Genomic DNA, 14,707 nt, shown 5'->3' with positions numbered 1-14,707 from the left:
TGAGCATCCTCGGCAATGTGGCAGGGGAGCAACGGTCTGCTGTGAATTTTAAACACAGGCACCGTTGGTTTCATGCCAAGTGGTGCATACCTACTCACCAGGTGGTATTCGTTTTATTCACCCACGACATGGTGATGATGATTGGGCCGAGTGAATCATGGCCAGGACTCGAACTCATGGCCTCACAGCTGGGATACCTGCTGCTCGACCAACTAAGATGCGAGCTCTTTGTGAGCGTTCGTTTGAAGCAGGGCGCATTCCATTCGAGCCCCGTGTAACGATAATTCTAATTGTGTCATCGACGAGAACTCGATTGTAGTCGATAGTGAATTGGGATCATTTTAAATTATTACGCTCCCCACCTCTGTGGAATTTATCACGTTGTGCCTCCTGAGAATGTATTGGTTTGTGGTTTGGTGGCATTTGACCCAACACGCTGAACAAAATGTAAGCATCCTAATCGGACAACGGTTCTCCATTCAATGAGCCGAGCGAGGTGTGTGCATCTCAGCAGCCGATGCGCCCACGATTAAAAACACGACCGGCGGTTACGGATGAGCGGTTTAGTTTTTTGTACGTAAAAAAGTAATCTAGTCTCGGCTACGGAGCTCTCCGAGTTGATTCCCTTTATTTTGAACGATCCAAATCCTCCGAAAGAGCACTTTTGTTCAAATCGCCATGAAGACGTGTAACGGAGCAAGATTGTGAGCAATGTAGCAATAACTGACGCTAAATCAAACTGCTACGTCCTGAGTTTCAAGTTGATCGTACAATTCGAGCCGTTCATCAAGGTCGTAATTGATAAATAATATCAATGGGTAGTTCACCCCGTTTGTAAAAAAAAAAGGACTTTGGCCTACGTGTTAAAACGTAACACACACACGCGCGCACGACATATGAACGCATATACTTTGGCTGGCGAATACAGTAATATGCTGTGCGCGCACACACACACACCACGTGTGCATGCATATGCATAGATGAAGCCACGCTGTTTGAAGCTGCTGTTCCCCACTAACGACCTGCTGGACGTGGACCGCGGCGAGAGAGAGTCTCGAAAACTGCCGGAGGCGGTGGGGGGGAGCGGGGAGGGGGGGTGGTGTCCGTTCCCGAGTCCAAAAAAATTGGCACCGACGTTTCCAACCGATTCGTCCGCTCCCGTTTTTTTCCCCCTTCTCTTTTAAAATTGGCGCAAAATCACGGAACGCTCGCGAGCTCCCTCGCCCCCCCCCCCCTAGCCCCCCTCCCCAGCCCCCCCTACATCAAAAAAGCGAACGGCGCGCCTGCACGTTGATTCGCAGAGAAATTCCTTTCACTTGCGGACGCTCCCCCCCATGCAGCTGCAGCTTCCAACGGCCCCCCCCCCGTCCTCTGTATGCGGTGCCACCAGCCCTCCCCCCACACACATAGCGAGCACCGCCCCACGCGAAACCCCCCCCCACGCTTTTATAGCGGCCTCCCCCACCCCCGCACCCCCCCGGGTTCCACTCTCCGGAGTTGGCGCCTTCCGCGCGGAACCCGCGACAGCAGCTAGGCTGTTGACCCCACGCGAGCTTGCCGCTCACTTTGCTTTGTGTGAACCGCCACCCACCCACCTGCCCCCTACCCCCTCGCCTCCCCCCCCCCTTGCCCCCCCACCCCTACCTCGAGCCAATCTAAAGGCGAGCATGTGTATGTGCGTGTGTGTGTGTTGAACTTCTTTCGCACCGTATGTAGACAATCGTACTAATCAGCGGTGCGGGGGAAGGACAACAAACTAAACATAAAAAGCCAATTCGAAAGAAATGAGTTTCAATTTAGATTAATTCAAAGTGTATATCTCCAGTGGCTTCCTGTACCTATATATGTTGGACTTCTTTCGTACCGTACATTGCGAACCGTGCTAATAGAAGGTGCGGAGAAAGGACAACAAACTAAACATAAAAAGCCAATTCGAAAGAAATGAGTTTCAATCTAGATTAATTCAAAGTGCATATCTCCAGTGGCTTCCTGTACCTATATAGGTTGGACTTCTTTCGCACCGTACATAGCCAACCCTGATCATCGGAGGTGCGGGGGGAATGACAACAAACTAAACACAAAAAGCCACGTAGGTAAAAAATAAAATAAATGAAATGAAAACTAAATTAAATGACGACGTTTCGGGCGCAACACAAGCGTCCTTCAGGTGGGGACAACGTAGCGAAAGCACAACGGCTTAAGCCCGAAACGTCGTGATTTAATTTAGTTGTTTTCATTTATTTTATTAGATTTTTTTACCTACGTGACTTTACCGAAAAAACCAAAGAGTTTGAATCCTTGCAGTCACGAAAGCTTCAAATCCAGAACAAAAAGCCAGTTTTAAAGAAATTAGTTTTCAATCTACACGATGTAAAAGTGCACAGCTCCCAGTGGACTTCCTAATATCGGAATGAAGAGCGTTCCAGACGGCCACAGAAGCGCGTCCTAGAGCGCCGTATTTGTTTGATGGCTCATCCCGAAAGCCTGGCTATCGATGGAGACATCCGTTGGCGTCGCTTAAAAATTCGTGGCTGCGACAGCGGCATTTTTTTTTCCTTCTCTCGCTGGACTAACGGTGGCAGTAGAAGTCGTCTCCTCTCGGTCGAGTCGTATCACAAGCCAGAGAAGTTGTGACGAACATCATCGGAGCGGCTGAAGCATCGTCTGCGCCTTCTCAGTTCCTCACGATTCACGGCTTGGCAGCAACGGTTTCTTATCAAGCAAGCGCGCAACGATGCGTTGAGTTCGTTGCTTGAAGCACCGTAGTTTTCTTATGCTCGCAGTGAATGCAATTAATTGTGCCTGCGGGAATCGATTCTTTCTACAATTTCAACGGCAATTTTTACCCCAGGGCCAACGAAGCAAACGTAAACATATAAACGAGGCAGAACTCATGAGAACATAACAATTAAGATGGTTGGATATAACACAACAAAAATAATCAATTAAAACTGTAAACTATTTTAAACTAAGCTAAACTATTTTTATTTCACGAGGTAGAGAGAGAGAAAGTGAGCTATGTAGCTCTTTCTCATCAGCGACCTGGCTATTACAAATGACTGCCCAATTAAATGGCTTATCGTGTGGACATTTATAGCAGCCAAAGCGCGTTGATTCTCAATGGGAAAACCCGGAGGACCCGGAGAAAAATCCACGCGACCACGGGGAGAGATGAGATAGACACCCCAAACTCCAAATATAAGGCAGGCGTCAGGGTCGGGATCGAACCCGCGACCTCCGGCATAGCGGGCGAGGTAGTTAACATCAATTGCATCATGGCGCCCCAATTCTTGAATTGAGTAGTAAAATTGTGACAATTCATTGAATGACCGTCAGGGATGGGGGGCGGGGGCAGGGGGGGAGGATACATCTTGACGCGACTTTTGTCATTAGACCCAGCGATTTAACACGTAGACTTTCGCGACCAATATTATCCGTAATAGAGGTTTTTGGGTTGGATCGAATTGTAAATGTTGTGGGTTTACTCTCCAACACACAACCGGTGTGCTGTACTAGGAACGAATTTGCACGTTTACGTGACAAAACTTTACTAATTGGCCGTGTCGGGTGGTGGTGGTGGTGGCGGGTTTAACGACACATTTATATTCACGATATTTAACCCCAAAAAAACCCTCTTAGCGATTCATCTTCTTATTATGTTTTATTTTTATTATTTTATTATTTTCCTTTTACGTGACTTTACCGAAAGAACCAAGAAGATGAATCCCTGCAGTCACGAAAGCTTTAAATCGAGACCTAGCGATGTCGTGACCTCCATCTCGCTGTGTGGAAGAAAGAAAAATCGCTCCATTGCTCTCGCGAGTGCGTGCGCTCCTCCCCTCTGGAGCGTACCGATCTGTGGAGTGGCCACGTCAAGTTTTCACAGTGTAGCCCCTTTTGTTTCGTTTTTTTCTGGGCCGGTGACCTCCACCACCACGGCTTTCCCCATGGGCCGACGGGACGGCGAGTGCACGTTTGACCGATAAGGGAAAACGTGTGCCGGATTTCCGGGGGGGGGGGGTGGGGGGGGGGGGCTGCAGATTGGAGAAAGCAGGGGGTGGGCAGGGGGGGGCGGGGTGCAGATTGGAGATTGCGGAACCGATAGTTTTGGAATGATCAGAAATCGGAATCTTGATTTGAGACTGGGAAGATCTTTTTCACTGGCGGTCCAGTCGGGACACGGGGTCGGAGAAAGTTGTTGCAACGACAATACAATGCAACAACAATACAATACAGCAACAATACAATGCAACAACAATGCAACAGCAATACAATACAACAACCGATAGGAGTGCAAAGTACTAGAGAAGCCCTCTTAATGACGGTAATTGGTTTCCACGAAACCAGTCGTTAAGCGATTTGGTCGTTTAGCGGGTATAGGAAATAAAGTCTTGCCCTTTTTCACCCGAAGAAGAACGTAGTTTATAATATTTGAACAATGGATATTAATGCATAAAGATACTAACAAAATAATAACCACATACTATTAAAAGAAACGTGGTTAAGCAATGCATTAATTGCTATTTATTGTACCTACAACAGCCCGTCGTTAAGAGGGGAATGATCGATAAGCGAATACATTGGGTCAAGCGATTAGTCGTTAACAAGGGTGGAAATTAAGAGGGGTTCTACTGTATGGGAAAGGTAAGCAAATCGCAAATAAATAAAAGATGTAGGTACAAAATCGCAGAAGTATTTCAATTCCTGCCGATTTTTCAACACTAAATGCAAGCTTGGGGCAAGGCAGCAAAAACAACAACAACAACAACAACAGTCCCAGGCCACATCAAGACAACAACACACACCGTAGTAGGCCCTCAAGATAAAAATTGCACATTAAACGTTGAAGTTCGCGATGCGCGTGTGGGGCGAGGGTCAAAGTGATTTAGTACCCGGCGTGTTGTTTGGATTCTCCATCAGTGCCTCCTTGTGAGAGTCTCGGTTCACTTGCTGGTTTGGGGCAGGCATATACCCAGAGGCAAGACTATCTCAGTAGTAAAGTAGAAAAAAAACTATCTCTACCCTCACCACACACCCCCTCTCCCCCATACCCTCACCACACACCCCCCCCCCTCACTCCTGTACCCTCACCACACACCCCCTCACTCTTGTACCCTCACCACACACCCCCTCACTCCTGTACCCTCACCCTCACCACACACCCTCACTCCCGTACCCTCACCCTCACCACACACTGCCTCACTCCTGTACCCTCACCCTCACCACACACTGCCTCACTCCTGTACCCTCACCACACACCCTCTCTCTCCTGTACCCTCACCCTCACCACACACCCTCTCTCTCCTGTACCCTCACCACACACCCCATCACTCCTGTACCCTCACCGCACACTCTCTTTCTCCTGTACCCTCACCGCACTTTATCTCATCACTTTCTCTCTCTCGGTGCGGTCGCGTAGAGTTCCAGATGCGATTCGCGGATTAGATTTTAAAAATTCACGGATCGCCAAGTTTTGTGAAATGACGAGGAGACGCCGCATCGGACGAAGCGCCCTGAGAACAATTGTTTCAGGGCGCTTTATACAGGGCGTTTGAAAAATACGGACCCGATTTGAAATCGATATATCTCTGCAACCATGAACCGCCCATGAATGAAACTCTTACCACTTGAAAGGGCGGGGGATAGAGTTTCAAATGTTTACCGCTAAATGCCTCTCCCAGCGCACAAACAGCCCCTAGCCTCAGTCATTCGCAAGACGGTGACCCCGCAACACAAGGCGTTTTGCGTTCTGCAGTTCAGCAAGACTGAATCCGTTATTGCGGTGCAGCGTGCGTTTCAACGGCGTTTTGGCACTGATCCGCCAATGTCAAAGAGCATGGTGGCACAAAAGACCGTGTTTTTGTGCCACCATTAGCGACTAATCTGGATAACCTCAAAAACAGAATCAAGGCAGCGGTGACTTCAGTTGAAGAAGACACTTTGAGAGGCGTTTGGGACGAATTCAACTATCGTCTCGATGTTGTCCATACAGCAGGTGGAGGGCACAGAGCATTTATAAAATGGTTAGTAAAACTTGATCACTCATTCAACCGTTTGTAACTTTTTGTGTAATTGTAACATGTTGCCATCGTCAAGTATACTGCTCTGAAATTGGGTCCATCTTTTTGAAACATCCTGTACATTTTTATTATTATAACCCCAGAAACACAACGCAGGGAGCTGTGTAGTCATCGCCTCCTACAGCTTCAGGAGACGAACATTCACACAGCCCCCCCCCCCCCCTTTTTTTTCTCAAATTCATTGCTGGATGAAGTCCCCCCTCCACTCCCGGGCCTCCCCCCTCCCCCGTGCTAGTTAGAGGTGCAGCGTTGAGTCTGTGGGCAGTGTTGAGTCTACGGGCAGCGTTGAGTCTATGGGCAGCGTTGAGTCTGTGGGCAGTGTTGAGTCTACGGGCAGCGTTGAGTCTATGGGCAGTGTTGAGTCTACGGGCAGCGTTGAGTCTATGGGCAGCGTTGAGTCTGTGGGCAGTGTTGAGTCTACGGGCAGTGTTGAGTCTATGGGCAGTGTTGAGTCTGTGGGCAGGGGGGAGCGGAGGATGGGGGGGGACATTGTTACACTTGCTCGCAGTTCATATTACGCTTGAAAATAACGCGGTCTCAGTTTCGCACAAACAAAAAAAAGCTAAAATCGAAGCCCTGTTCTGCAGTAATAGCACCACAAACGATGATTCTGGGGGCTCCTGAAGATTTTCAACGTACGCGAGACGTCCGGTGGTTAGTGGTTCAGCATGGTTAGGCTACGTACAAGTGCGAAAAAAGTTCAGGTTTCAACACTTGGGGTATCGTCCATAATTGAAGGATAACAAGTTACACTTTTGGGACCTTTTCCAGTATCAAAGTATGAAAAATAAGCATAGGCTTTATCCTTTAGAACAATCAAAACAGGTGTTAAGAATTCGATTTAAAGCTTTCGTGACTGCAGGGATTCATATTCTTGGTTCTTTCGGTAAAGTCACGTAGAAGGAAAATAATAAAAATAAAACAATAAAATTCTCACGACGTTTCGATTGCAACACAAGCAATCATCATCAGGTGTGAAAACCACAGCAAGAAAATAAAAAAAAAATTCTTGCTGTGGGTTTCACACTTGATGATGATTGCTTGTGTTGCAATCGAAACGTCGTGAGAATTGTTATTTTTTTATTATGTTTTTATTTTTTTATTTCCCTTCTACATGACTTTACCGAAAGAACCAAAAATATAGGTGTTAATATGTTCAAATGCCAAATAGATACCTTTTGCAAAGGAATCGAGTACTGCATCAACCACACGTACTTGTGGTGAACATGATAACCAACGTGCTCTGACAATAATACACGCATTGTCTTTGAAACTGATTGGCCTCCACCAGAGCTGCAGCCTTCTTCATGGCCTCCTCTCACCACTGATATCAGTAGACCAGAGAGTGCCAGAAGGTGAACAGAAATGGTAATAACCTATTCTCATTTTTCACGTTATAATTTTTTAGTTAATGGAGACTTGATGCCTTCCAATAGGTATCTACGTGGTGTTTAAACATCTGAAAACCCCTCTTGTTTTGAGTGATCACTGAGTAATCATTGGAAAGATGTGATTAACCATGCAAAAAAGATTTAACTACACTTATTTGGCCAATCTTATTTGACAGACAACTATTACAGGTTTACCATGTTCAGTTGTTTTCTCTTTGTCACAGGTTGAGTCACAAACCGTACCTCTCCATAACAAAGGCTCACCCTCTTAAGCCTCACCTTACCATATGAATAAAAAGTGTGCTGTACTTGCCGCTTCCCCCCCCCTCTCCAACCATTATATAAACGGAGTGGTAGCTCCTGCAATCTCTCATTTACTTGATACAGCTGTCGTGGCTGTAACGGTTCCACCTGAAGACGGAAGCTTGTGTTGCCTCCGAAACGTCGTGATTTTTATTTTATTTTACTTTTATTAATTTTAATGTTTTACCTACGTGACTTTACCGAAAAAACCTAAGAATATGAACCCTCTTGTTTTATATGCCAGAAAGGCGAAAGCCTATTGTTATGTTTTCATCATTTTGATACTGGCAAAGAGATATCCCATGATATAACTGCTCAATCCAGGCTATTAACGCTTTGATTCGTTCATTTGCCCTTTATACTGTTTTCCTTTGGTGTTTCTGGTCTAACGCCGGTGGAGACAAGGCCACCAAGAAGGCTGTCCTCTGATGGAGGCCAATCAGTTTAAACGACAATGCATACAATATTATCAGAGCATGTTTGTTTGCATGTTCACCACAAGTACTCTGTGTTGTTAATGCAGCACTCGATTCCTTTGCAAAAGGTTTCTATTTGGTGTTTGACCATCTTGAAGCAACTCCTGTTTCAGTGCCAGAAAGGGTAAAAAGCTATTCTCATTATGTGTTCATGCTTCTTATTGACGGATGACACACGTGGGGTTTTTTTTTTGCTGCCGAGTGAAAGCCAGAAAATCCTTTTTGAGCGATCAAGAATCGCGGACGGCGATTCGTGTTTCACTCCGGGGAGCGTTGCGAACAGTCGCACAAACGCGAGACGTTCGTTAACGCCCCGGGCGTGGAGTAGGGGGGGGCTCTTCTCAGGTCTCGACGCCGCAACGTGCATCACCGCCGCCGCTGCTGCTGCTGCTCCTCGAACCCGGTACCAGTGGTGGAAATGCGGAGGTCGAGAGAGAGATGAGGGGGGGGGGGGACGATTCCCGTACGATAAAAATCGTCGCACTACAAAGCGTGCACGACGACCTTGCCTCAAATCCGCCGTCGTTGATTCCGGTTCGTAAATAATGGACGGTGCGCCCTGTACGGACACGCCGTTATCGCCGTTATCGCTCCCCTCGCTGCCTGCAACGGCATCAGCGACTCGACTCTGGCATGTTTTTTTTTGCAATCGCTGCAACAACTTTTTTTTTAAGTTGCCAAAAGGGGTTTGGGGAGAATGACGACGTTGGTGTTGAGATGAAATGAGAGAGCACCACACTCTTAAAACCACCGCCCCCCCCGGCCCGTCGCTCGTCTGAGTTTGTTTGTTTTTTGCTCGGCAACATTCAGGAACCCGTTGGTTGTTATAAACGGAGGCTGACGACCGACCGCCTGACTTCCCCCCTGGTGAACCAATCGCACCCGGCCCTCGTACCATTCGCTTGCCGTCACCCTGCATCTGTGACGGCTGACGGAACGGGCATAGAATGTGAAACTGTGTAACGGTAACGGGTGGGGGGGGAGTGGCCTGGGGTGACCTGGAGTGTCCTAGAATGACCTGTGGTGGCCTTGAATGAACTGGGGTGACCAGGGATGACCTGGCGTGACCTGGGGTGACCTGGGATGACCTGTGGTGACCTGGGATGACCTGGGGAAGGCCTGTTGGTTGAGGCAGTGGGCGAGCGGGGGAGTACAGAGAACAACTTTGTGCGCCTTCTCAGCTTTCCAATGGTCACGTCTTGCGAGTCCATCGCTCACCTCCGATTAGCACGGTTGGCTACGTACGGTGCAAAAGAAGTTCAACGTACATACACACTGCCCAGACTAACACTACCCATAGACTCAATACTGCCCATAGACTCAACACTGCACCTCCAATTAGCACGCTTGGCTACATACGGTGCGAAAGAAGTTCAACATACATACTGCCCATAGACACAACACTGCCCATAGGCTGAAACCTTTCCATAGACTCAACACTGCACCTCCGATTAGCATGGTTGGCTCCGTAAGGTGCAAAAGAAATTCAACGTACGTACATACAGACGTCCCAATTATCGGCCCAGGTTGAAGACCGCCATTACAAGACACGTACCAGTACATCGGGTTCGCCGATGTACTGGTCTTTTTTCAGAGCAGAGATTTTATTGACAATAGGTTGTTTTTCTATCAGTAAGTCAGGGAAGAATATATTCAATTCCCGTGTTAGTGTAAGGTGATCGATGTGCAAGCAAGATGGTCTCAAAACTCAATGACGCCACCCAGTGTCAAGCAGATGACATTAAACTTGACTACAACAGTGACAGCAATTGGCCAGGCATAGTCCGTTCTCCTGTAACGCCGCGTGATGTTCTCATAGCGCGAATTGGATAGAACGCGATGAATGTATTAGGGAACGCATTTCTTTTTTTCACGCGGATGCGAACTGGATATAACGCGATTGAGCGGACGGAACTACGTCTCGCGAGTAGGAATAAGCGGTTGTTACGGCTGCCTCGGTGTAGCTTCATTCAAGGCATATTGGGATGCTGCTGGACGCTTCTAGATGCTACCCACCACGTGTCTCAGTACTCTTCGGTTTTTTCGGTAAAGTCACGTAGGTAAAAAATTTAAATAAATTAAATCACGACGTTTCGGGCGCAAAACAAGCGTCCTTCAGGTGGGGTGTTGCGCCCGAAACGTCGTGATTTAATTTATTTAAATTTTTTGCCTACGTGACTTTACCGAAAAAACCAAAGAGTATGAATCCTTGCAGTCACGAAAACTTCAAATCTAGAACGTGTCTCAGTCTTTGTTCGGGCCCTGCGTTACGCGTTTCACGTATCATCGCGGACTGTTGCTTTACCCCCGATATGATATTATAATGCGATTTTTCCATAACTCAGTGTTCTTCAGGAACGCGACTAACCCCACCGCGTTGTAGGAGGACAAGACCGTACCTCCAACTTAACATAGGAAGTTGGATCACAAACCTCTCCTAGTGTGAAACGGGGGCTGCTGGTTCTAAATGGCTTGTTGCTATGAGAGCTTACGCACAGAAGACGATTGTGATTACGTGAATTATTCATCAAGTAAAAATACTTTTCTTACGCTGGAGGTGCATTACATCGAAGGTTATGTGTAAGCATTGGTTATCTACGATTCTGGCAAACCACATGTGCGGATTTGTACCTATAGGGCTCATGGAGCAGGTGAAAGAGAACATAAGAAACGGATGACAAAAATGAGACGGTTTAACGCGTAGTAGAAGTAGTAGGCTTTCGCAACCAATATGATACATAATAGAGGTGTTTTGGGTGAGATCGCGTAAATAGGAACGTGTCGTTAAACCTACAGCCGCAGCCGCCAAAAATGAGACATGAAATTGATCGGTTCTTTGAATTGTGATGATTCATAAGTAAACAACAATGGGGAGGGCATGAATTGCGTCCTTAATGAGGCTTGAGTTGCTTCTATACAGAGAGCTTTACATTTTAGTCGTTAATTGTCACGATTCATGAGATTTATTAAAAAAAAGACTCCTTCCACTTCGAACCAATTTATTTTATGACGTGAAAAAAAATACCCTTTTAAATTCAGGCACGCACAGTGCTAAAAACTCTCTGGTTAAAATCCAGGTTTGACTTCTGCCAACGCAATTTTGCATCAGGAGTTCAGAAGTTTCATCAGCAGTTTATTTCCCGACGAAAGCCCTTCGGGCCACGAAGCTCTTTGTCGAGGGAGCTACTCGGCTGGCACATGACATCCAAAGCATCCCGCGATCACAGTGGGGCGCCAAGATGGCAAGGAGACGTTAACTACCTCGCCTGGTATACAGGAGGTCGTGGGTTCGATCCCGACCCTGACACCTGCTGTATATTTGGAGTTTGCGGTGTCTCTCTCATCTCTCCCCGTGGTCGCGTGGATTTTTCTCGGGGGTCCTCCAGTTTTTTCCCCTCCACATTTAGAATCAACGTCACGTTATTTGGCTCCTGTTATAAATGTCCACACGATGATGATGATGATAAGCCCGCTTCGCTGACCTGTCATTTGTGATGGCCAGGTCGCTTGTAAAAAAAAAGCAGCTAACATAGCTCAGTGGGCCTTACCTGGTTATACAAATTCAATGTAATTTTATTGTTCTTTTTTCTATCTACGTGACTTTACCGAAAGAACCATGGAATGTCAATATCTACAGTTTACAATAGTTTGAACTGCTCTTGTCACGCAGCTACGATGCATGTTGCAGCATGCTGCCCGCCGTAGCCAGCGCCGCCGTAACAAAGCCGCTTCCGCCCTGGATTTTCGCCGTTGGGGAGAGAGTTCGTCGCGCCGACGCGCGCGGCGCTCCCGTCGTCGTCGTCGTTGTTGCTGTTATCATGCCCCCCCCTCCCCTCCCTCCCCTGCCGTTGCCGCCTTGTGTATTTTTGCAGTGAAGGAGTTTTTGGCCAAAGCCAAGGAAGACTTCCTGAAGAAATGGGAAAACCCCCAACAGGTGGGAGGAGCGACACGTGCGCGTGTGTGTGCGTGTGCGTGTCAAGATCGGCCTCTGTGGAGGAGGCTCGTGAAGGACGCTAATGGGTAGTTGGAGGCAGTTGCCCTCCGAACAACAACGGAGGGCGGAGGAGCGACGCTCACAACAACGAGCGGAGCGCCGGGTGGCTAAAGCAAGTTGGTACAGTAGGGGGCACAGGTGGTGCATCAGCCAGTCATCTCAGTCATCTCGGTCAGTCGACCCGTGGCACCTGGGTCTGCCCCGTGACCTCCTGCCAGCGGGCGTTCGACACCTCACGTGGCCTCAAGGTGCACTTGGCCTGGCACAAGCGTCGTGGCGACGTCACCGCCACTTAGTGGCAAATGGCGGTTGTTGTTGTTGTTGCGTGTCTTTTGTCTTTGTGTGGTGTTACTACTAGAACGTCCGCGATGAAAGAGCCGCGGATTTGTCCAGGATAAATACAGATTCTGATTCTACCCAGAATTCGCTCAATTTTGCAGTTTGAATTCACGCTAGCGCTGTGTGGTTGGACTTGGGACAACTATACGGGGGATCTTTGGTGTGTGTGTGTGTGAAAGTGAGTGTGTGTGTGCGCGTGCACGCGTCTGTGTGTGCCTCAAACGAGTATGAGTAAACATCAGTGCATGGGGTGGTGCTGGCCAACCCACCCCCTACTTTGTGCGGCGTGCCGGCCTTCATAAAGTGTTCTTTATAACAGCGCTCGCCCCAAAGGTCTGTTGAGGCTAATCGGGGGATCTTTGTTGTATGTGTGTGAAAGTGAGTGTGTGCGCGTGTGGGGAGCGGTAGTGTAGCGGTTAGCGTGCTGCGCTATGAACCTAGCGACCCGGGTTCGATTCCCGCTCACAGCCAACACCCAGTGACGATTATCTGAACCGGTCCTGGGCCTCCCCTAGGTCGACTCAGCCTGAAATGAGTACCTGGTGCGGTGTGTATACATCACCACTGGGGAGACCAAGGCGGTCGGGCGTGGTGCTGGCCACCCACCCCCTTGTTCGTCTACCGTTGCGGCCTTCATAGGTGCTCGCTAACAGCACTTGCCCCTACAGTCTGTTAAGGCTATACGGGGGATCTTTGTCTTTGCCTGTGAGCGCTTGTAAGCGTGCATGCGTCTGTGCATGCCTGAAACGAGTACGAGTAAACATCAGCGCATGGGGTGGTGCTGGCCGACCCCCACCCACCCCCCCCACTCTCGTGCGCCGTGCCGGCCTTGATCGAGCGCTCGCTTACAACAGCGCTCGCCCCCAACGGTCGACTAAAGTTTTTGCCGGGGGTGTCCGCTGTCTTCGGCGCACGCAGAACACATCGTGCCTGGACGACTTTGAGCGGATGAAGACGCTGGGAACGGGCTCGTTCGGGCGAGTCATGCTCGTCAAGCACAAGGCGACGGACCGATACTTCGCCATGAAGATCCTCGACAAGCAGAAGGTGCCCGCAGCGCTGTCGATAGCTCAACGAAGTGGTGGGGAGCTGTGAGCTTCTGAAACAGAAGCTCACAGCTCAGTGGTGGCCAGAGGTCGCAACCGGGTACCCGATACCCGTACTCTACCCGATACCTGGCTACCCGTACCCGGCCGGGTACGGGTACGGGTACCCGTTTGGGACCCTGGTGCGGCCGGGTACGGGTATGGGTAGGCCGTGAGTCACCGGTGAGTAACCGTTTGTCACTCATTTCGGGTAGGGTACGAGTATGGGTAGCGTACGGGTACCCATACCTGGCCGGGTACGGGTAAGGAATCAAAACCCGTTTGCGACCTCTGGTGGTGGCATACCAGATAAAATGAACGTCGATTTTTCGTCGTCGTTGCAATTGATTGAATCGCTTACTTTGCACTCCTATCGCCTTTTCGTATTGTATGTTGTTGTAACTTTCTGACCCGCCCCTACTGGACATATAAAGAGCTTTACAGCTTTTTGGTTCTTTCGGTAAAGTCACGTAGAAGGGAAATAATAAAATAATAATTACAGCTCATCGGATTCCACCGGTATAAAAAAAAATCCAATTCTGCACTGAATCCCATAAATGTTGCCCCACTCCTCCAGTTTTTGGCGCGTCCACCTTCGGTACCCCCCCCCCCCCTCCCAAGAACATGCGAAGATACCTGGCAAACGATGGGAACTTTGTCTCTTTGCAGGTGGTGAAGTTAAAACAGGTGGAGCACACACTCAACGAAAAGCGGATCCTCCAGGCCATTAGCTTCCCCTTCCTCGTCAGCCTCGAGTACAGCTTCAAGGTAGCGCGTCCCGTACCGTCCTTTCCTCGTCCCATCCCTCACCTAGTCCTGGTTGACTCGGCTTCAAATGATGACGACCTGCTACGCTGCGTAAGCATCATCACTTGGGAGACAAATTTGCGGTCGGGTGCGTGGCGCTGGTCACACCACCCCCATCGTGTGCCTTTGCCGGCCTTCATAGGTGCCGCTCGTCAACAGCTCTTACCCCAACAGTCTGTTAAAGGCTATACTGGGGATGTTTGTCTTTTTGGGGGGGGGAGCGGACTAGTGC

General features: G+C 48.8%; 1 protein-coding gene across 2 annotated transcripts in view; it reads left to right on the top strand.

The window, feature by feature from the left end:
- Positions 1-14,707, top strand: part of LOC144953095 (cAMP-dependent protein kinase catalytic subunit alpha-like) — a 98,750-nt gene that overhangs the window by 71,894 nt on the left and 12,149 nt on the right. For both annotated transcript variants that reach the window (XM_078883636.1, XM_078883628.1), the window contains exons 2-4: positions 12,123-12,184; positions 13,502-13,630; positions 14,338-14,436. In XM_078883636.1, coding sequence (XP_078739762.1) covers positions 12,123-12,184; positions 13,502-13,630; positions 14,338-14,436 — 290 coding nt within the window. The remainder of the gene's footprint in view (positions 1-12,122; positions 12,185-13,501; positions 13,631-14,337; positions 14,437-14,707) is intronic.

This window comes from Lampetra fluviatilis, chromosome 3 (genome assembly GCF_964198595.1).
Source record: "Lampetra fluviatilis chromosome 3, kcLamFluv1.1, whole genome shotgun sequence".
NCBI classification, from domain to species: domain Eukaryota; kingdom Metazoa; phylum Chordata; class Hyperoartia; order Petromyzontiformes; family Petromyzontidae; genus Lampetra; species Lampetra fluviatilis.
The sequence above is the reverse complement of the archived record's forward strand: the minus strand, read 5'-3'. Positions and strand labels throughout refer to the sequence as shown.